Below are 24,712 nucleotides of genomic sequence, written 5' to 3'. Positions count from 1 at the left end.
TTACATGTAAAGTAGGATATTTTTTTTATTATTACTTTCTAGGTGCCCCAGATTTCAGTTCTTTATGCCTGAAATGCTGAACATGTGCATAATTTCAGATAAATTCTAGGGCTGACTAGCTCCACTTATCTTATCAGTCTGTAGATCTGTGACCTCTCCGTACTTCATCTGTGTGGGCACCAAGAGCAGTTCTCACTGATCCTTATGTTTCCTCCTGTGTTAACTCTGGATGTCTGCAAAATACCTGCTATACTAGGGAGGCTCAGCATAAATGAAGCGTAGCTGTGGAAAAGTTTGTTGTAAGATGAAACAGTGTCCAAATTGTCAAGAATATCTGAATTGAGTGTAGCAAATCACTTGCTGGTTTTGATAACTTCATAAGTTTGTGGCTTAGATTTTTCACTGAGTGAGACAAGACAGCCTTCATTTCAAACTGGCCATCTTTTGACTGAAATCACCTTCTTTGTCGTGGCATACCATTGCCAGTGGACGATGCTGGAAATTTTCTGATTGATCTGTCTCCCTTTAGAGTTTCTTGTAGTCAAATAAAATCAATTTCTGAGAGTTCTGAAGGTACTTTTTGAATACAAGCAAACACAAATGAATAAAAATGGAACTGAAATGGCTACATGAAAACCTGCTCTTACTCTTTCTACCTATGTCAGTTGGAAATTGTATTTATAAGAACACAACTATTTAACAATCATATAGAAAAATTTTCAAATATACCTGCAGAAAATGAAACTGTGATTTAACTGCTCCAGTTTATTTGCTTGAAAGGGCCTTCATTTGGGATAGAAGCGTGCATTCCCACAGACTTTGATTCCAGCTAACCACATACCTTTCTTGTCACAGTCAGGTGTAGGTTTTTCTGGAAATAATGCCTCCTATTCATTTCCATGGAAATGAAAACATACAAAGAACACAATAACAGTATTTGAAAGAGTAAATTCTCAGCTACAAAAAGTATTTTTCAACATAGTTACCTCTATTAGCTATACTTTTTGCCAGTAATGAACAAGAGCCTGCATGTAACACTTGTCATAATGTGCACCAACAGAGGTAGACCACTGTCCCCAGTGCTGAAACGCACCACCCACAGCCTCACTGTAATCGCATCCACTGTACAGTTTCCAGAAATGTTCAGCAAGCATTGATGAATTGATGAGTGGGTGAGGTTTCATTTATTTATTCATTCATTCATTCATTCATTTATTTTTTGTGTGAAGGGATTGAATGATACACATTTGTTTTACATACTTCCATCTCAGATGCCATTGTGACTGCCCCTCTGCTGCTATCTGTCACACAGTAATGAAATTTTCTAGAATATTGTTAGGGAGGTTCAACCTTGACTGCCATACCATTTGCCTCTGATGTTGTGGGTCAACATAATAAAATAGAAGGCATTAATTTTGGAGCAACTCTTGTATTTGTGTTAGAACAGAAAGAGGCACTTTTGATACTATAACATGTGTTTCTTACATACTGAACATATAAGTAATAATTAAGTTTCCAGTTAGGAATTTTATGTTTTGTAACTTGCCCAGAGAGGTGGTGGAGTCTCCTCTTGAGATGTTCAAGACCCTCCTGGACACCTACCTGTACGACCTGGGCTAGGGAGCTGCTTTGGCAGGGGGTTGGACTTGATGATCTCTGGAGGTCCCTTCCAGCCTCCTCTACAATTTTCTGGTTCTGTGATTTCTGTCTTTTGTTTGTTTGGTTTGTTGGTTGGTTGGTTGGTTCTTTTTTTTTTTTTTTTTTTGCATTATTTTGTTTTGTTTAATTCCTGGGATCATTCTTTCTTTTTACAGTTAATATATAAAAGTAGTTGAGCAAGGAAAACATACTGCTAATTGTAAAATTATGAGTTCTTTGGCTTTGAAGCCTTTTCAGTTACACAGCATTTATCACAGTTGAGACAGACCTGAAGTTCCAGAGAGAAGTCACTGTGGTGCTCTGATAATTCACAGCGTTTTTGAAGGATGGCAGTGTTACTTTCTGAGGGATAGGTCTTCATGCTTCAGTTTACAGTTAGCCTTAAGCAAACTTACTTAAACTTCATTGCTTCAGGGAACAACTGATTTGGCTCAGAGTGTGTTTTCCAAACTACAATATGTACTAGTGTCATATCCCAGATATTTGCGTATGCATTGTTTTGAAGTAAATCACAAACTGAAGTGTGTAATATAGTAGATAATGTATGAAATCACGAAGAAAAAAATATTATTTTTTTCTTAATTTCTGATAATTATGTACACATCCAATGCCATTCAAAGGCACTGTTGTTTTTTTTAATGAATAATGAAGCTTTGTGTTTTACTATATTTGTAAGCAAAAATAAAATTGCTAATTGAGTGAACTTCTTTCATGTGATTCACACATGAATTTCTTTCTCGTGTTCTTGTCTGTAGCTAAGTTGATACCTTCTCTACCTCACAATTTATTTCTGTATCTATAAGAAACAGTATGGTTTATGGCTTCACTTCATGTGTGCTGCTGTTGTGCTATACTTGGTAGTGTTCTATTTTTTAGTCAATTTTTTGGCTCAGTCTTTTCCACACACTTTTAAAGCGTGAGATTCTTAGCTTATGTGACTACTTACTTCATTTCTTTACTTGTTCTGGGTTTTCATATTCATCAGCAGTAAGCTTTATTTTTTTTTTATGTAGATGAGTATGTCAGTCACTGATGTAAGCATTATTTCAGCTATACATAAGGAAGAAGTATAATATTTGAGTTAATCCTTCTTGCGTTAGTTGATATGGCACTGTGCTGAAATAGTGGCTTTCCTCCAAGCATATTAGACCTGTAAATACATCTATAGCAGTTACTGATCGCTATGGTTACATTTCTGCTTGATGCACACGTGCTCTGGTTGTGCCTAGATTAGAGGCCACAGGCCTCAACATCTATTTCTGACTAATGGCACCAGGGCTGCGGTGAGTGTACCAACCAAACATAATACCTATTTCCTGAGTGTCATGGATATGAAGCTGGAGAATACCTCTGTCCTGCATTAGGAACTGAATTCCCTCAAAGATACAATTTGAAGCAATGTATTTTAAGAAGTTATTCATGCAGTAGTGTGCTATGCCTTTAATTAAATTCTGCTGTTTTAGTGTGTGTACTTCTGTACCCATGCATGTGTATATATGAAATGCATGCATATGTGTTCCCTTCTGTTTAGCAGATATTTTTAGATAATGAAGACAGTCACAAAAAACAACACTATGTTTAAAATGAAAGAATGTCTGTAATTTATCACCTGGATAAAACAAAATATAAACCCTGTGTAAAATATATGTGATGTATTAGCTTATATTAAGTGCTTATGTATGTATTCATGCACATGATTAATGTATCTGCATAAATACATCTCTCCCTACTACTACTGTTCTCTAGTATTTTTATAGAATGAGTTTAATTGTAGAAGTTATATTCAGCTGGTATATAAAATTAGGTTGCCCACTGAATTATTTCTTCAGGTTGTTCCATTGGGCTGACCTACTCTTATCCTTTATTGGTGTGGCTTTACCCTCAAGATACTCTTCATTCCTTGTCAGAAATATTCATGCTGAGTATCTCACATATCAACAGAAATACTGATTTCATTGTAACAAATGTGTTTTCCATGACTGGTGGTTCTGTGGTTTAAAGTAGCTGTTATTTGTCACACTGACAGGTACACCTACTGCGAAATGCTGGTGATGAAGTTACCATTACTGTTCAGTACCTCAGGGAAGCTCCATCATTTTTGAAGCTCCCATTAGGTAAGAGACAATCAATGGATAGGAGTAATTTGTTTTCCTCATTGAAGTATTCTCATAATAAGATGACATTGACAGAAATAAGAATTCAATCCTTGAGTGTTTTACTGCAAGAAACAGGAAATTATTTGTGTATTCTGCGGCTTACCTTCTAAGAATCTAATGCATACTGTATCGGTAAACTGTGTCAACAGCCCTTTCCCTCATCCACCAGGAAGGTCACTCAATCATAGATGGGGATAGGGTTGGTCAACTAGGACCTGCCTTTCATGAACCCATGCTGGCTAGGCCTGGTCTCCCACTTGTCCTGCACATGCCCTCAAGATGTTCAGCAGTAAGGTGCAGTTAGGGTCTCCTCTAAACACAGAAACATTCATTTCATCTTTAAGTGCCAGTTCATCCATGTCTGATCTCATCCCAAACTTTGTATTGTTCATAATCCTTGAAAGATTGGTTCCACCATAAAATGAGAACTGTAGGCTATTTTTTCCCTGTTGTGACAACTTGTGAATTGAATGAGGTATTGTAGGGAAGGAAGGAAGAGCTATCAGAAGGTAGCAGGGAGGCAGATACTGTTTCTGATGATGCACTCGTGAGGAATAGTAATAGCGCTGGTTAATGGGAAGAGGCAGTATAGTTTCATTTGGAGTGAACACACCATAGTACTAAAACTGTCAGGGTAGCAGCTGGTCTGACTGAATGCTTAGAGATAGGGGACTATGAGCTTGAGTTTTATGGGATGCCAGGAAAGGACAAGATACTTAGATTTATGCATGTGTGCACTTCACTCTTGCCTGCAGTGTGAGCTGGGATCCATTTTACTGCTCAGTAGAATTGCTACTTACCTTGTTATATGTGTCACTGATTCTTCTTAACTGTAATTCCACCTTTTGCAAGAGCTTGTGAAAAGTTCTTGAATGGAGGTCTCACCACTACTATCTTCCTTAACTTATGTATGCCCTTGAAGAAGACCTATATTCCATGACTGAAAAATGTGAAGGTGACATAGCAATAGGACTAGAGGGAATGGCCACAAGTTATGCCAGAGGAGGTTTAGGTTGTATATTATGAAAAATTTCTGCTCGCAAAGAGTGTGCAGGTGGTGGAATAGACTTCCCAGGGAAATGGTGGATTCACCATCCCTGGAGGTGTACAAGAAACATTTAGATGTTGTACTGAGGAACATGGTTTAATGTCAGAATATTGATGATAGGTAGACAGTTGAACTGCATGATCTTGGAGGTCTTTTCCAATCTTGGTGATTCCATGATTCTATAATAGACTGAGAGGTTGTGTAGAAAAACCAAGGTATGCTACTAAACTGAAAAGTAAGTCTGTCGGGACATGCTGGGAATAGCAAAAATTGTTGCTTCACCTTTTATTCTAAGCATTCCCATGCAATGGACATGAGTTTTCTCTACTAAAAAAAAAATAATAATATAAAATGATTCCCAACAGTCAGACTATTCTGTGGGGAGTTTAATTAATGACACTTATTTATTTAAAGATTTTAATTAAAAAAAAAAAAAAAAGTAAATTACTTTCTCTTATTGCAAATCCCTATGGTAATCTACAGGTCTGAACATAGGCTGTTTTTGTGGTCTGCTCTAGATATAAAGAAGCTATAATATGTGTTTAGCTATGTAAATTTGCACTTGGAATGGACCAGTGTAAGCAGAACATGACAGTAGCTCCTGCTAGTATCATCTCAGGCAATAAAACAAGGACCCCTAATAAAAACATGCTGAAGCTTTAAAGCTCACAGTATAATTTTGAGTCCTCAGCCCTGAACTGACAGAGAGTTGCTATGGAGAAGATAAGCTTTTGTTGAATCAACTTCCATTTTGCTAAATCTTTCAGATATGTGGAACAGATATATGTATAAATGTGTGACTAGAAATGACTTTTTGACTCCAGTGATGTTAAACTTGACAGACTTATTAATGTGAAATGATTTACAGGCAATTTCAGTTGACTTATTCAGACAAAAAAAAATTGTTTGGTGATGTTGAATATAAAGCTGTAAAATTGATGGTATGTGGTATGATAAGATCAAGTGCTTTCTGACAGTAGTTGTGTATTATTGGTGTTATATGTTAATGCTATATGTTTAAGCAAAAATTATGCAATGATGTGGCTTTGTGCTGTTTCTGTTGTTATGAGGTATGCATACAAATGCATTAGATATCCTAGAGTCTTATTAACTGCTAAAGCAGGATCACAGTGCATTGCTGTTAAAAAAAAAGATATCTCAAAGAATACAGCTGCATTATACTAAATTATTAGCAGTGTCAACATTACTAAGTGACTATTTACTTTTAATTTCTTAGTTTGGGAAGGTGTATCATTCTTGAAAGTAATTAGCACTGTAAGAAAAATATATATCCATTAGTAAAATGTACATATATGTACAGTTAGTAGTTGCCTGAAAGTTTACTGTCCATGATTATACTCCAAGATGAGTTTCAACACCAAATAGGAAATCTATTAATTAATTTAATGGAATTTGTGCAACTTCAATTGTTACTTGGTTTTCTCAGGGAGAAAAAAAAAAGTTTACTCCTTCAAACAATTAAACATCAAAGAAGCTCTCATGAGCATAGCCTCTATAAAATAATATTCAAATAGTTTTTTATTTTTGGTTTGGTGTGGTGATAGGTATTAAAATTTTTTCCACCTTTTACAGCTGGGATAAGTATTGCCTGATGTATACATCTATTTTTAGCACAACCAATCGTCTGTCATGGTCTGATTTCCAGGTTCCCCTGGACCATCCAGTGATCACAGTAGCGGAGCTTCATCACCTCTCTTTGACAGTGGCTTGCATTTAAATGGGAACTCAGCTAACACTGTAAGCAAATTAATATTAAAAATGTGGTGTAAAATAAGTAAGTTGTCTCCTTATTCTGAGATGTAGAATGATAACGTAACATTGTACAGCTATTCAATTTTTTTTGGTGACTTTCTTTTGGTTGGTTGAGGAGTTTTGTTATATTTTCTTGTTTCTTGGTTGTCTAAGTGATACTGCAAAATTCTGTATTTATGAAGTGGTCAACCTGGGGTCCTGAATGATTGGTTCTTACTCTGAGGCAACTGTGAAGCTTGTAAGAATGAGCACAGTAAGACTGGTTAATTGCATGGGGATAAACTCATAAAATTCAGACATATTTTGTTTAACTGCAATATTATGCCATGGAATTTGATACAGCTAAAGTTGCTGAAATGAACAAAGAATTCATAAAAGAATATAACGGTTGAATTCTTTATGCAGACTTTCATGATGGAAAACATGTAAAAAGAGACAGAAATAGAAAGGGAAAGCAGACACAGGAAAACAAAATTCTGTTTTTTTTTAATTCAGAGAATATGCAGTTCTTTTTGTAGAGCAAACAGCTGTTATTGAATTAAATGCATCATTGTGCAAAAAAGTGTTCCTTTTTTCCAGGAAAGACAACTAGCTGTCAAAGCCAAAGAAGATAGGATGTCTTAGTAGGTGACAGTGTTGCTGTCTTTTTAAAATGAAGATTGAAGATGTAAATTATAGTTGTATAGGAACAGCTGTTCCTGCTCTAAACCCATTTCACTCATGACTAATTGAAGCTGTAGACTTTTCAGTAGTTGGATATTAAATCTTACAGAAAGAATGCCCAGTGTACAAAGTACAAGTTTCTCCTATGCTCGCTCTCTTTTTTTTTTCCATATTAGTTTCTACTGTTTTTCCCTAAGCTTTGCACTTTTATACCCCTCTGTATAAAATAGCCTTAAGGCTATTATTAATCTGATAAAATGAATAAAATAAAATCTGATAGAAAGATGATGTAATTTTGCATGTATTTATCATATAAATTCATGTGATTAAACAAATTTCTGCTGTTATTTCTACTTCAGCTCTTGTGGTCCACACTAAGTATAGGTACAGAACATATCCTGTTTATTTGTTTGTGACTATATAGCTAATTATTTACACTTACTTCCTTGGCACTGTTATCTTACTGAAGAACTCCAGTCTGTCATTAGAGTCCAATATTCTGCAATGACTGTCTACCAGGTGCTCTGTAGCCAAAAAAAAAATTATTTTCCTCAGAGAACTTACCTTATAAGAAGAGGGCTATTGTCCGGTGATTTTCTCAGCCTGCATTACCATGTTTTAGTAAATTAATGCCTACTAAGTGCTAAAATTTGCCCAATAACAACTTTCAGTCTGGTTTGACTGTACTGTGGGAATTGCACGTTATAAGAAATAAAATCAAGTGGCAGAAGTTCTGTAGGCTTGTAACAGTAATTTAGAATGACTTTACAAGGCAGCACACAGAGGACGGTAAGCTTGACATATAAGAGGAAAAACAAAAGGGTGAATACTAAGGTACTGACTTGCATATATGTAGCACTTGCTTTTTATGAATCTTTAAAGTTGCATGAGGAGCTACATATATGCACCAGACACTATGACCTAGAAGTGAAGTAAAGCAAAACAATTTACATTATATCTAGCCCAGTAAAATTGTCATGATCTCACTTCATAGGAAAAAAAAAAAAAGCAAAATTGAGAGATTCTTATCATGAAGTGTAAAACAAGTTTTGAAGTATTCAGGACAGAAATGACTGGTGTAGGTGAAGCATCTATCAAGCTAAGATTTGACTGAGATGTGATCAGAACTTCAGTAATGCTATAAATGTGGGAAGTACCAGCTAGAGAATGGTTCTACTTTGTAATTTTCATTTTTACAGTGAAGGAAAAGCAGGAATGGCATTTCCTGTAACAGTGTTGATGAGTAAAAATATGGAAATTTAAGCCCCATTTTAATATCACCTCAACTTGAATAGTCTGCTACATCATTTAAGTTTGTGTTGCAGTCATACATACCTTCCAAACAATGGTCAGATGCACGCTGTACTAGAGAATGCATATAAAGTCATGAATGGAAATCCTGTTCCAAAAATTATGCATCTTAAAGGAAAGGATGTGAATAAGAACTAAAAGATGATTATTAGGGCAGTCTTACTATGCTGTCATTCAGCATATCTGTTCTGAAAGAAATACTGAGACACCTGAGCTAACATAGCATTCACAGGCTGTAACACAGTAGAGTATGTTGTGGTGATACTGGTTTGTATCATTTAGAAAATGATTTAGCAAGGCTAACACCAAACTGCTTCTGTCTAATTTGATTAGCAAATTTCAATTCTAGTACTAGCTTTCCTCTGTTAGACATATCCTTATAACTTCTGTGAAATGACTGTTATATGTGATTTGGTGTATTCTTGACAGTTTTTTCCCTACAGTACCTGCATTGCAATATAGCACTCTTAAACATAGCAAAAGCTGAAGTGAACTCTTCACATCTAATTATTTTGTCCCTGGGTGCTGTGACAAATACTATAAAGATTAGTAGTGTCAGAAACATCCATCTGTATCTGATATGTGGTTTACTAATTATGATCAGAAGTTTTAGGGAACACAGAAGGTTTGAAGGAACTACTCCACAGGCCAGTGATTTCTATGTATATATGTGAAGGATTTTAACTACGAAACAAGAAAGAAAATACTCCTAACTATCCAAAATATTCTAGGTTTCCAGGCCAGCCCTCTGGTAAATTGTGGGACACAAAGGGCCAACTTCTTTTCAGTGGTCTGTGGAGACAGGACAAGGGGAAATGGCCATAATCTTGAGCATAAGAAATTCTGCACCGATATGCAAGGGAACTTCTTCACAGTGAGGGTGATGGAGCACTGGCACAGGCTGCACAGAGAGGTTGTGGAGTCTCCTTCTCTAAATATATTCAAGGTCCATCTGAATGCCTACCTGTGCAGCCTGCTACAGGGAGGCACCTTTGTCAGGGGAGCTGGACTTGATGATCTCTAGAGGTCCCTTCCAACCCCTACAATTCTGTGATTCTATAAAAATGAATATATGAATAGATGGATATGTAAATAAATAAGAGGCTGGGATAAAACAAATTCTTAAGACACTGTTGAATAGTAAGAAAGTGGCCATGCAAAGAGAGACTGTAGCAGCTTCTCACCTGTTTGAAAAGCCCAGGTTCCTTGAATTGTGATGTTCTGATAATTTCTCTTCAGTCATTTTGTTTAATCTGTTTAAATAAAAGTTTTGTGCTAAGATACTGCCTACTCCAGCACCAGGTACTGTTTATAATACAGATGTCCAACACTTAATGGAACGTATAGGATGCTAATTCTTCAGTGTATATGCTAGCTTTTGCTTCATAGTGAAAGAGTGATACAGGTCAATCCCAAGCCAGTACAGGCCAAAAGGAAAAGAGAGTCCAAGCAAGGTCATGGAGACTCTCTTGCTGAGAGTAAAAGCTATACTTCATGGGTGCTTTAATGCAGTGAGTAGAACATTGAATTGAGATCAAGATGTTGGCCTTTAACTAAAAGGTCCAATAGTTTTACTTTTGCATGTTTTCAGTGCTTTCCAATTCTATATAACGATACTATTTGTCATTCTTAAGTTGTATTTTATTCTCAATTTTTACCATTGGTAGCTCACTTCAAAGAAATTTCAAGATTTCAGATCAATACTTTTTTCTGTTAGAATGATTTAGTATGTGATATCAGTAGACTCTACCAACTCCTAGTCTGAAAATCCATGACCTTATTACTGAGTATAACCTTAAATTTACTTCCAATTCATAGTGCATTACATAGTAATGTGCAGGCATAAAACATAATAAATGTAATAATTAGTAAAAGTAGTAACTTGCAGAAACAGTGCTAGTTACACTCACCAAGGTAATTATCACTATGTCTTCCACTTGCTGAACACAAAACACTTAAAAACAGGTAAACAGAGCTAGTTACACAGAAATATTTTGGACAGTTGGCATGGTGAGAACCCATATGAAACGAGACAAACACACTGCAAATAAGCATGATCATTTTTTTCCATTAATAAAATATGAAATCATCACCTCCTTTTCACATACAGCGAAAAATGATCCAAGTTTTCTGATTATACCTCTCAGGAATCATAGCTGTAGAAGCTGGAAAAAAGACTGTTTAATAATTACAGCCCACTCTCTACTACAGATCTGCTTATGAAATGCTTTTGATCTTAAGTAAATTGTTTAACTGAGATTTATATCTTCAAAAGTGCTACTTTTTTAATTCTGAGTTGACTTTTACTACGACATTAATGAAATTAATAAAAGGTATCTCTATAAGTCTGATCTTTTAGTTGTATTGATCCACACTGTCATTTTTCATCCTTTCCATGGACTTATTTTCTTTAATATTTACTGATTCAAGTTAGTTATTTTTTCTGCATAGAAATAAAGTCAAATATGGTTTTAGAGTTTTGTTGCTGTTCTTTTTTTATGCTTTGGGCCTTAACAAATTTTGGTGAAAGGAATAATGACATTGAAATAGAAAGTCTTCATAGCTACTAAATAAATGAATACTAAACAATATTTGCTGCTTTGTGACATCTAGTACTCATTTAAGAAATACTCTGATAAAACAGTGAACATTAATCTGATATTCACACACAGTTCAAGAAGAAAGCTTAAATTTTTTAAGTGCAGATGGCTTAAATCCAATTCTGTTTCCACTGGCAAATAAATCAAAGACCAAGAAAGGTCAGATAAAAGGTTCTGGCTTTGTTGTTTATCTCTCATGGGAAAAAAAAAAAGGATAAATAATGTATCAAGTAAAAAAGCAGCAACTTGTTATTATTAGGTTTCATGTTTTGATTTTAACTACTTGCCTTCTCTTTTGAATGCATAATTTCTTGTAACTCTTAGGAAGTTTTTTCATTTTTGTTTTCAGCAGCAGCAAAGATATAAAATGGAGATTTAGATACAATTTCTGGTAGAAGACGCACTTTTTTGTTTTAATTTTTGATTTTACTTGTGATTAAATATTTGAATTACCTTTCCTTACTTGTTGGGTTATAAAGAGCAGTTCATCTGACTGGTCACCAGGAAGCTTCTTTAGGGGGAGTTGGATTGCTCGGTACACTTCTCTGAATGCTTTCATTTGCATAGATAGTATCCTTCATTTGCATAGATAGACAAAGAAGTTTGGGGCAACAATTTTTATTATAAGTGATACTCTTCTGTTTGGCCTATTATATTCAGAAATGCAGAATGATAACAATGTATGAAATAAATTTGAATTTTATTTTTGTACAAAACTACTTTTTTTTTTCTCATAATCTGTTCTTAGAACTACAAAGGTTCAAAGTAGACTGCTCAAAGGCAAAAGTATAGTATCAAAAGAAGTTAGAAATGTGGAATTCCATTGCATGATTAAGCAAAATTATTACTCTTCATCACTTGTTGGCAACATGGTTAACAGAAAAAGCAGTAATCTTTCAGATATGGTAGCAGGCAGTATTGGAAGTTGTTGGTTAGAAGGAATTACTAATATGTGGGAGCAGTCATGAGACTGATAACTACATAAAAGAATCTGATGTTTTAGAAATGAAAGCAAGCATTATTATTGTGATTATTTGTAGAAAAATGACCCATATCAAATTGTTACGTTAGCATAGATGAACTTCAAATTTCAGACACGTGAAAAAAGGCTTATAATAATACGTAACAATGAAATCAAGGCAGTGGGTCCTTCCACAAAGTTGTACTCATTGTCATTCCACAAGTTCCTACAACAGATTTGTACTTACTGAGTTCCTAGTCAGTGAAAAAGTCAAGCTTCAAATTCATCCAAAAGGATAGTCAGAGTATTTTAAGGCCAAAAAAAAGATTCCCTGTGAGCCAGTTTTTCTAAGCAAGGACAGCACACTCCATTTTGGAATATATAAGGATGCCAGAAGCAGTCTGTGGGACTTAGCATTTGCATACACCTCTGTTTATTAAGTAAATGCAGAATAATCTCAATATTATATTCTGTTCTGTTTGTTATATACCTTTAACGTGGAGTTGTGTTTTCTGAATTCTGTTATATTTTGAGAAGAGTCATAATTACTCTCTACTTTTGTGCTGAGATTTAAAATAAACTACTCTGTCCCCCTCCCCAACCCCACCAAATTAAGAATAAGTCAGGGAAAGATGTTGCAGGCAAGGTTGTTAAGGTTACTCAGGAACCAATTACATACTAGCCTGAGGGAAACAAATTACAGCAAAAGGCATAATAGTCCTTGTGTATTCTCTAAAAATACCTTAGTCAGGTTTGCACGTTATTGGTTCATTAAAAAAATAACAGCTAGCACCACAGCTGTAATGAAATATTCATTTAATTTTCCATTGTAAATCACTTCTAGAGAAATTTATATAATTGCAAGATTTTTAATTTGTTGCTCACCAGCAGAATAATAATCTCAGTTACTTAAATGCCTAGCTACTACAATGAGTAGAAAAGTGTAGATCCATAACACATACACAGACTCTCCATGTAAACACCACATGAAGTGCTTGGTGTCTGCAAAACCATCCATTAATTAAAAAACGTTAAATGTCTTTAAGAACAGCTATTAACTTTCAGAAGTCTGCATGTAATGCAGCATTAAAATTAAATCAGGTTCTTTTTTGTATTAGAAATGGAGGGGCAGTATCCTTGTTTCACATACTGTTTTACCTTCTCATTTAATTAAACAATCTGTGTCTCTTAAAAGAATGTAGTAAAGAGCTGTATAATTAAAAGTTCCTTCTTTCATTGAATTTTAAAGACATGAAATTACTTGTACAAATTGTTACTTCATCTGGAAGAGCTTGTTTCCTGTATAAAAGCCTTTATCTATTAAATGATTTGGCGATGCATACTTTATCACATAATTACTGTCTTCTTAAAGCTGTCACAGAATTGCACACCTGCATCTAAGCATTCCATTAAAAATAAATAAACACAGTCTGTCATCTGTGCTAATGCTACGTCAAAGGAATGTACAGGTATTTTGATATTCATTAAAAGCTTCTGAATGTTAAGGCAAGTCAAATGTTCTAATTGACTCCTATTTATGTAGATACCTCATTAAATTGTTTCTTTAGCTGGGCATCACACGTTTCAGTCCTGTTTCTTCTCATGGCTGAAGATTTGTAATTGTATTGTTCCATGATTAATGTTAGGTAATGTAAGACTCTTGTACTGCAAAATGGAGCAGTCTTGTTTTCTTCCCCAGCCAGTCAACAGCATCTGTTTTTCTCCCTAGAATAAGTATTGGCAAATGCTCAGCCATGCACTGATTAGATCAGTTCATTGATCCACTGAGAATTAATCCTACTTCAAAATGTGTGTTTATGTATTTGTGTATTGCATAAATACATAAAGTGTACACAGATTCATCACTGACCTGATTGAAACCTATAGAGAGAGCTCATCCAATTCACTGTGACTTGAGGTGTTGACAGTGAACGTTATACAAGAACGTTACAAGAAATGTTATAACTCTAATTCCCTTCTTCCAAAATAACTGTAAGACAAATATTCCTACTTTGAAAAGTATATTATATAGGGGGCCTTCTTTTGAGTGTGCTGCAGTATCTTTGGTAATGGGATTTGGACAACACGCTCTCCAGTTTGTACCAAAAAATGCAATGAAGTTAGTATTTACTAAACTATTTCTTTTCCATTTCATTTCCCTTTTTCTTTAACCAAAGTCCATTAAAATGCATTAACTGTTTTTTTGTTTTTGTTATTGTTATTTTTCGTTATTTTTCAGTTACGGATTAAAAAATGAAGCTGTGCTAGACCATGTTTTGTTTTCCCTACGAAAATATTTCAGTATATATGAAGATCTAATGTTGTATTGTTGTTGCTAGCATTGTCATATGCACACTTGCAGGTTAATGTTTGATAATCTTTTCAGAAATTCTCAATGATGTTCACTAAAGAAAAAAATAGGAAAGAAGGAAAGAAGGAAAGAAAGAATATAAGAAGAGAAGTAATATCATAATCATCACTTGAACAAAGTGTCATCAGATGCAGTAGTGTAGAACTAGTCATGCCTGTTGCTGCCACAGACAGTAGCTCTTGGTAGCAGTACCATTTTATGGAGTAGGCTCAAGAATGTAATGATATACTTTGAAAGAATAAATTCTCTAAAGCAAAAAATTGATTCATTCCAAAGTGTTAGTAAAGGTCTTACTGAAGGCAAGGCAAAAATCACAGAATTTATATTATGAATTTTTGTAATGAGTATCATGAGCATCATATTTCCTTCTTATTTATTTTCTTTTTGTCTATTTTATTTTTCAGTGATTGTTAATTTAAATTAAAATACATTAACTGAAAGTTAATTTTACTGTTGTATATCTTGCCTATCTTCTGAAAGCCTCCGTAATAATTTAGCAATTATCTGCAAAAATTAAGAGATTTTGGTATCATATGGAAGTCTTATAGAACCCAAGCTTTTTGTGAAATCATTTGCAAAGATTGCATTTACAACCAAAACCTCAGTCTCAAGGAAACAAAATATTTCTGCTAGTTAGTTTAGTCTTTTAAGAAAAAACTGCACCATTTTTGTTGCCTCTTTGCTTAATTGTGATATAAGAATGTTTGCAATAAATACACCGGTATTTCACTTTCATCCACTAGGAAGATTTTTGCCTTTCTGTGAACTGGACAGCATTATGATTTGTAGTACAAATGATGAATTGTAGTATGAATTGAAAAGTAAATTTCAAAGCAATCTTACGCTTTCTGGCTGTATTTCTGAGTCTAAAACTGAATTAACCCAGCTTCAGCCTGCCTAAAGCCCATGTTTAAAGGAAGAGCAGTGTGTAATTCATCCAAATATATCACTGTGGTTTCTTTCAAGCTGTGGCCCTAACAGAAAATGCAAACTGAATTACTAGGGAGCATTTGGAAGTGCTTCTCTTTGAGGATATGACAGACCTCTTGAAGAGGTTTTAGAATTAATGAGTAAATAAAATAAAATAAAATGAAAGGTAAAATAACTGAGTTGTGCAAACTCTACAAATCATATTTGAAAACAAAAAGTTGGCATCCCAGCCAGCTGTGATCTGTTTCCTTCTTTCCTATATTCTTGGCAGAAGATTCATTACAGAGACATGTCTGATTACTTCCCCTACTTAATGGAGGATTTTTCATTCTACTTATGGTATTACTTCTTGATTGTTTCATATTATGTAGCTATAGAATATATTTAAAAAAGCAAGAAACACTTGCTCACATTGTCCTTCACAGGTCAGGGATTTCTAATGGGATATATGATCAGTTCCTCCTCTAGGGCCACAGTACACATCTGTCCCAGGTGGGTAGTGATTATGTGTTATTATAAACTGATGCTTGTTCAGTGTTCTGTCAAAAATGATATTTTTGTACTCAATCCATTCCTTAATGGACAGGTGTTACAAACAAATTGGCGTTAATTGGCAACGTTGTTAGTGATCTCAGTAGAAAGCCAAAGGCATGAAATGAACCAGTGGATAAATGCTGTGATTGCAGAGATGATCTCTAAACAGCAACATTTCTGTTAGTCCTTTGGAGGACTGGTGTGAAACACGAGCAGCAGCTGTTGAGTAGAACAGAAGGCTTGACATTTAAGCCAGCTCACTACTCCAAGTCAGACAAATGGGCCATCTAGACAAAAAGCTTATCCCCAGCATATGCCCTCAACAGTACCCAAAAAGAGAGGAAATATGTAGAGTTATTTATATGGTATATTTTCTTCCCCTCTATAGAGGTTTGATATAAGGGCTTCTGGAGACAAGAGTTTTTTAGAGAAATGTATTCTTTGTTTCTATCCTTTTTGTATTTCAGGATTTATGAAAATTCTGATCCTTACCTACATGGAAATATTTCTTCTTTACACTGGTGTCCTACTAAAGCTTTTGACTGAATTATAAGAAACCACACTGAAACACTAAATTGCCAGTTTCTTAAAAGAACGACTGAAATTTTGCATGAAATAGGCTTTTATGTTTAAATTATCTAGATATTATCTGCATATGGAGAGTAGAATGGATGGAAGCAATAGGTAAAGATGTTTTGGGAAATTTTATGTTACCTTATTCTCCGATTTCTGGATTTAAATTCAGTGAGCACATTCAAGCATTTATGTTCAATTGTAATAAGCTACCTTCTCATTTATTCTTAGACTTTTCTGTTTCTAGACAGTCATATAAGTTTGTGTTGATTATTTTTAGCTGTAGATTGCTTGTAGTTCTGCCAGTGAGTTTTATCTGTACAGAACACTAAAATGTATATCAGATTCTTCACCATGATATTACCAAGTCAAAACTGGGTTTTCAAGGTACCTTAGCATTTTTGTGGCTTGTTCTATGACACAGGATTAGTCTATGGACTTGAATATCAAATATTCATGCTGCAACATCAGAACACATCAATCAGATGAAAGCTGAATTGTTGTAGGCATTGTAAATACTCTAAATGAAACTATTTTCCCTGAAGGGTTTGCTATTTAAGGATATCTTTCTGTTACCAATTCTGGCAATTTTGTTACACATTTTTCATTTCCCTGAGAAGTGTTCCTCAATTACTAACTCTCAGTCATCTTGTTAGAGCCTGAAAGTCAGGATTTTTGTTTATTTAAATAAACAAATAGAAAGATCAACCCTTGCTGACTGAAAAAGTGCTTGAGGAAAAACAAAACTCTAAAGCCTTATGAGCAGGAAGAATAAATAAAGCAATTCCCAGAATGCTTTATATTTTGAGAAAATTTTATGTTTTTTAACACCTGAGTGTGAAAGAACTGAAGCTGGATGATCATGTGGTTTAGTTGCTTTTGTAAGTGCTACTCACTGTGTGTTTATGGCTCTTAAAAAGGTAATCAACTCTCAACTCCCTTTCCTACCTCTAAGTTCTCTGTACAAGCTGGAACAAATAATTTCAGTTCAGATACAGAGAGCACAGATGCCTGACTTTGACCTGAATCTGTATCTGTGAATCCTTCTCATCTTCCTATATGTGCCAAGTACAAATAACTTTATAAAAGTGGTAAATATACAGATGTCTTAGTAGTGCAGAAATGCAAATACAAATGTAAACTTTCAGCTTTATTATTTTCATGTGTATTTGGCATGTATAAGAAACTCCTACTTCATTCTATTGTTCATTTAATAAGCCTTTTTATGCCCATAATCATGATCATAATTTTTGATTGGTACATTAAGCATTAGTTTCCACCATTTTCTAATATGTTCTAATTTAATTGAATTTTACCTGTGAACACTGTTGTCATATCATTCACAAACAAAGCCAGTTGCCAACCTTTATTTCCCTCTTTCTCAATCTGTCTCTTTCCTTTTTACTTTTTACTATTTTTATCCTTTTTTATTTATTTTTGTTTCTTCACACTTCAGACATAGTTCTATACTTTCAGTTACCAATAGACTGATGTAAATGTCTGGACATTATTCAGAAGGAACAAACTGAATATTTGTAGTTAGCATATTGACTAAGTTGTATTTCTTTCAAGTTCCCTAAATGTTTTAGTGTTAGTAGTTCTGTAACAACTTTTAAAATGTTATAAATATACTTTAAACACGTTTTATACTGTGTTGCCTTCATGAACTAGTTAAATATTTAGCTGCAATGCATAAGAATACTACATATATGAACAGGCTGAACAGTCTCTGTATAATCTCTACTCTAGAACTGACTAATATCTGGGCTAATTCCCCTAACTTAATTTGCAGTGGCATTTATAAACTTTTGGTGTATGTACTTTTGTGTGTTTTAATAACATGAGTTAAGTTGATCATAAAAGTGTATGTTCTGATTATTCTGAGATCCAGGCATATTGTACTGCTTGGAGAGCATCAGTGATCTTGTCTTTCTAGTAGAAGCATTTGAAGGAAAACGTCAAAGGTGAAATTTCAAAGTTCCACACTTCATATATGTACAGATATAACACAGAAATCAGAAATATAATTCAACTATTAAATTACACTGTGAATAAAAGTCAGTTAAATAAATAATAAACCAATCTGCTTAATGACTACTGTAGTCCTTAGACTGAGATATTATTGTGTGTTTTACTTTGATGGCTGTTTGAGACATGTAAAGGAGTTCCACAGATCAAATTCGTTTAAACGTGCTTTTTTGTGTTGCGTTTAGCAAAAAAAAAAATCAAGACCTGATTAAAACAAAATGAATTTCCTTCTTATTGTCATTTATAAATATTAACAAAAACCTAAATATAGTTAGTGTAAGGACAATACTAAAGTCACAAGCATAGTATCAAGGTAGCCATTGTTTCTTTCTACACAAATGCTTCTGTTAATTTTTCTACTGCAACTTGATTTTCTTGAATTGTTTTTTTCCATTTATTGTTCATTTCTGAAATAAGCAGAGCTACTGATGCATATTCATGGATTTTGTGCTTTGTTGTCTTTAGTAGTCTGTACTTACTGATTCTCATTTCTTCTGTACAGGCTCCATCATCACCTTCTTCACCCATAGCTAATGAACCAAAATACGAGAAGCGCTGGCTAGACACCTTATCAGTTCCTCTGTCAATGGCTCGAATCTCGAGGTACAAAACTGGAACAGATAAACTGAGGTTTGTAATCTACAAGGGAAATCACTGCTGAGTTAGCTGTACCTAATACTTTGCTGTGGAACATACTCTATGTGTGAATTCTTTGAGTGGAGAAGTGAAAATCGCATCATTAAAACTATACATCCATTTTCTCTTGAGATTAATGCCATGTATGGCAATTACCAATTACAAAGTAAAAAAGGAATGTAAATGTAGCTTCTACAAATATCTTTCCATAATCTATTTTATCTTGGGAATTTAGTTAGCGTTAGCAGCTTGCTCAGACATTGTTTGCCATCACTTGAATTAATTTTTAAGATATAACATTTCATTTCATATCTCTGTAATAGATGCTTTATTCTCAGGTTCTATTAATGTCAGTTAACACTCCTTTTGTTAGTTTGTTTCATTTTTTTAAAAATAATAATAATAATCTGCCCAATCATCATGGTAATGACCTATAGAAACTAATAGTTACACCAGATTTTTGGCAAAGTGTACTCTCCTCTGTTGTAATTTTGGTTGTAGAATCTTGCCACATCTCAGATGCTTAGGCAATAGTTCATAAAGCATCTATGAAATAAGATGGCAGAGGTGATTGTCCTGGACTTTGGGAAATATGTGAAAATAAAGTGAGGTTTAATGAAGCCTCACTTGAGAGAGTTAGCAATTAGTGAAATATTGTGTTCAAGCATCACAGGTCAATAATAATAAATTGCCCAGAAACATTTTAAGTTCTTCTGCATCCTTAGTCTGAACGCTTCCATCAGTTTCTTCATTCCTTCTTCAATTGACTTGTTCATTTGGTCCAATCCTTCCAAATCTACTAAAGGCCTGCATCCATTCAACATTTAGAAGTTTTCCTGTAGATTAAGTGAACAAATGTTTGTGTGCAAATTTAAGTATAAGCTTAATCATCAATGTTCTTTAATTTAAAGTGTGTGTGTAATATGGAATATTCTGTGATTTAACAAGATTCAAAATGGATAAATATCCTTGACTATTTGCTGCAGGATGAGGGGTGCACAATTAATCTAAGATCAAATCTTAGCCAAGCTAGTATAGCTTTAAAAAAAGTAACTCACTTACCAAGGATTTGTTGGCAACGTGTCACTATGGCATGGGTGAATCTCTGCAGGCATTAACCTCAACCTCAAGAGGTGACCCTACTCAAGGGCAGATTCTGGTGTGCAGTCAGCTGCTTGCAAGAGGGAGTCTCAAAATGATTCTTAGGCTGCTCAGTATTCAAGGGGTAAGATGATTGGCTTTGGTGCACCGTCATCACAAGTTCTTTATTCTTATTTAAGGGAACCAGACTGCTCTTATGCTGTTTTCTCCTATTCTGAAATTCATGTTCATGTTTTTAGTATTATCTTACATGCAGTCTTTCTTTTATTTCTATATTCATATAGGTATAAATTCCAATATTTTCTTCAGTAATTGCTCTCTAAAATGAGGAGTCTGCTTTGCATGAAATAAAACCTACAGATGATTATAAGTATAAATGATGACATCAGACAGGATAACAATCCTTTCAACCGTATCTGCATTCCTTTGCTTCCTTTCACATATGAATGAATTTGTGCCAATTTCCCTGAGTATAACATGGATGCATCTGACTAATTTTGCAATTATCTGAATATTTACTTGGAATCTATCTGCATAAGTTCAAAAACAACATACCTGCTTTTCCAGTATTGAGTTTGTGAGCCTATGTATCGTCCTTTTCACTTTTTGTCTCCCTCCCTGTATTCTTCATCACTTCGTTTTGCTGTAATGCTTCTTTTGATATTTGTTCATTGTTAGGTCAAAGAGAATCTGATACATTACTGAAGGACATATTTTTATTGCCTTTACTTTAAAAAATACAGAGTATAACTGTACAGCATGTCAGCATCTAGCTCAATATTTTTTACCAAATTTCAATTAGAAATAGATTTTATATCTAGTGCTATTTATTAGACTATAATATAAATTTTTGTGACAGTTCAGATCTAGTCTAATGTAATTAGATTAAGACATTACTTCCTTTGTGATTAAAAAATCTTGTTTAATTAACAGAGTTTAAATACATTGGAATTTTCCAGTAACTTTGTCAAGAAAGGACGTACTTTTACCTTTCGTGTCCTGAATAACCAGGAACTTCTGCATCTGTTCAACTATTTTTCCTTTTTTTTCAGTGTAAGTAAATGGAGTTTCCTTTTGACTTTTCATTACATTTAATTTTTCGTTTGACTTTTCCCACAAAGACTGAAGACTGGTGATTTAACAACACAAGTATATTTTGGATAGATTTTGTCACCAGCATACATTCTTCAAAAATAAAAAAAAGATAGATGTTTTTCCTTTCTTTATACTTAAAGAAAAATAAATATACTGCAAAGAGTATGAAGTGTCTTTTCTATGATGAAACAATGAAAGAAAAGAAAAATTTAAAGGAAAGATGAAAATTGTATTTGATGTTTTCCAACTTCTTTCATAGAATCATAGAATTGTTTGAGTTGGAAGGAACTTTTAAAGGTCATCTAGTCCGACTCCCCTGCAATGAACAGGGACACCTACAGCTAGATCAGGTTGCACATAGCCTTATCCAGACAGACCTTGAACATTTCCGAGGATGAGGCATCCACCACCTCTGAGCAATCCATTCCAGTGTTTTGCTACCCTTGTTGTAAAAAACTTCTTCCTTATATCCAATCTAAAGCTCTCTTCCTTCAGTGTGAGACTATTTCCCTTTGTCCTATCACAGCAGACCCTGATAAAGAATCTGTCCCCTTCTTTCTTAGAGCCCCTCTTTAGATACTGAAAGACCGCTTTCAAGTCTCCCCAAAGCCTACTCTTTTCCAGGCTGAACAGCCCCAGATTTCTCAGCCTCTCCTAGGGAATATGTTTAATCCCTTGGATCATTTTCTTGCCCCTTCTCTGGATGTGCTCCAACAGGTCTTTGTCTCTCCTGTGCTGAGGACTCTACATCTGTACACAGTACACCAGGTGAGGCCTCACCAGCTCAGAGTTTAGGGGCAGGATCACATCCTTCCACCTGCTGGCCACTATTAATCTTTCTTGCATTTATAGTTGTATCTTCAGTAGATGTGAACATCACCTTCAGTTAGCACAATTTATATTGATATCATTAGAGTATATTTCTTTGTAGCATGTTAGGTTAATCTATTCTTTTTGGTTTCTTACTAGGTCAGTTACTATTACCTTGCCTTTACAATATAGTACTCCTACATTTATCATTCTTGCCTTTTTTTCCCTGTAGGGTAACATTTACATGTAACAACAGTTAGTACTGTGAGTACACACAATTGCTAGTTGATAATGGAAGCATTTTTTGACTATCAGAGTTTATCACTAAATTCAGTATAAGTGGAATAAGTGTGTCTTGCTCACCCAAGAGCTTGTTGTTCATGGTGTAGTTTGGGGCTTTTTTTAATTATTATTTTTAATTCTAAAATAATGGTCATATAGATGATGGAGAATGTAGTGCCATTTATTTATAATCTTTATTTTTCTTACAGAATGTCTAAAGACTTATTTGAAAATGTGCATAGATAAATATCTGTAGTGCTTTCTACAGATACTGTGGAGCCTTAGATGATCATTTTTGTTTGCTGTATTGACTGGAACTTTAAGCAAAGATAGCTATAACTTCTTGAACATTATGAGTTTAGAGTAAGAAAAATAATTTCTTGTTTGGAAGATGGAAGTTAAACAGAAGAAATTGATGAACTAGAAGTTACTTTAAGCCAGGCTCTATAAGTTCTTGAGACTATCATCCCAATTACAAAAACAATTAAATTTTCTTATTAATTTCTGTTTCCTCATATTATGGAGATTGCAAATATTGTGTGTTGTTTTTTGCGTGTTTTTTATTGGCTCACTATATTCTTAACAGATAAACTTTCTGAGAAATTCTATTTCCCATTTTAGTATTTCAGTATGTTAACAAAATGCATTTATTTATGTATCTAATTAAAAAAGTAATGAAATAAGCCATCTTGAGAAAGGTATAGGAATTAAACATATTCCGTCTGTGTTACGAAAACTAAATAAGTATTTGATTGTAGCTTTCATTAAAGATTAGGGCGAATATGAGAAGAATTAAACAAGAATTAATATTTACATGAATAATACCACAACCAAACTGAAATGCAGCAGTAGGGTGGGAAAGCAAGTAACTCCTGATAAAAGATGAGAAAGACAGTAAAGGTCTGAAGGAATAATTGATTATACAGCAGACAGAAGTATATTAATTAAAATCAGTGGTGACATCATCAGTACAGAAGAGGAGCACAATATGTTATGAAAGGCTGGGACTATTGGAAATGGAATCCAACATAATAGTACAAAGTGCAGAAGAATGACATTAACTATTGTTTCTATGATAAAGAAATTATGAATTAATTTTCCTTGGGAAACTAATGGAGCCTTATGATGGATGGCAGCAAGAGGAATAGGTCCATAATGTAGTTAAGCTCAAAATGTCTCTGAGATACCACTGTCATGCATACCTATAAAGGAGAACAGGTTTTTTAGAGCATAACAGAATCACAGAATCTCGGGAGTTGGGAGGGATCATCTAGTCCAACCCCCTTCAAAAGCAAGTTCCCTACAGTAGGTTGCACAGGTATGATCCAGGTAGATTTTGAATATCTCTAGAACAGGAGACTCTGCAAATCTCTCTGGGCAGCCTGTTTCAAAATTCTGTAGTCCTCAAAGTAAAGAAGTTTTTTCCTTCTGTCCATATGGAGCTTCCTGTGTTTCAGTTTGTGCCCATTGCCCCTTTTCCTGTTGCTGGGCACCACTGAAAGAAACCCAGCCCCATCCTCTTAACACCCTCTCTTTAGTTATTATTAGCACTGATAAGATCCCCTCTCAGTCATCTCCTCTCTGGGCTGAACCATTCCAGGTCTCTCAGCCTTTCCTCACAGGAAAGATACTCCAGCCCCCTCACCTTTGTGCTCCTCCATAGGACTGTCTCTAGAAGATAACTGTCTTTTGGTGAGCCCAGAACTGGATACAACATTCCAGATACAGCCTCACCAGGCAGAGCAGAGGGGGAGGATCATCTCCCTCACCCAGCTGGCCATGCACTTCTTCATGCACCCCAGGATATCATTGTCCTTCTTGTCCTCATGTGTACACTGCTGGTTCATGGCCAACCTGTTGTTCACCAGTACCCATAAGTCCTTCTCTACAGAGCTACTTTCTGGAGAGGGCAGTCATGCAGTGACACCAGGTATGGCTGTCAGTCATTTCAGCAGATCCTGTTTTCCAGCAAGACTCCTGCACGTCTTTCTTTATTCTTCTAATTAGAACAAGTAAAGCATGCTGTATGGAAGACTGTAATTCCACTGCTATTTCTCTCTTCAACAAAGCCAAGTATCTTGTATCTTAATCGTACTCTTTTCTCCTTTAGTGGACAATAGTACCTCTGTCAGTTCCCATCAGCAGTGCTTTTGTAACCTTTTGTGGAATTTCTTGGGGAAC

The 24,712-nt window shown here is 34.8% G+C and overlaps 2 protein-coding genes across 2 annotated transcripts in view; one reads left to right on the top strand and one right to left on the bottom strand.

Moving 5' to 3' along the window:
- Positions 1 to 24,712, bottom strand: part of PXDN (peroxidasin) — a 573,716-nt gene that overhangs the window by 234,564 nt on the left and 314,440 nt on the right. The window lies entirely within an intron of this gene.
- Positions 1 to 24,712, top strand: part of SNTG2 (syntrophin gamma 2) — a 221,909-nt gene that overhangs the window by 133,931 nt on the left and 63,266 nt on the right. Inside the window, exons 7-9 of the mRNA XM_065730780.1 lie at positions 3,686 to 3,773; positions 6,530 to 6,621; positions 19,110 to 19,237. Of these exons, the coding sequence (XP_065586852.1) occupies positions 3,686 to 3,773; positions 6,530 to 6,621; positions 19,110 to 19,237 (308 nt within the window). The remainder of the gene's footprint in view (positions 1 to 3,685; positions 3,774 to 6,529; positions 6,622 to 19,109; positions 19,238 to 24,712) is intronic.

Source organism: Cyrtonyx montezumae, unplaced genomic scaffold, assembly GCF_038088225.1.
Source record: "Cyrtonyx montezumae isolate F1298 unplaced genomic scaffold, pur_monq_1.0 scaffold_13, whole genome shotgun sequence".
Taxonomy (NCBI): Eukaryota; Metazoa; Chordata; class Aves; order Galliformes; family Odontophoridae; genus Cyrtonyx; species Cyrtonyx montezumae.
Note: the sequence above shows the minus strand (reverse complement) of the source record. Positions and strands in the feature narration are given on the sequence as shown.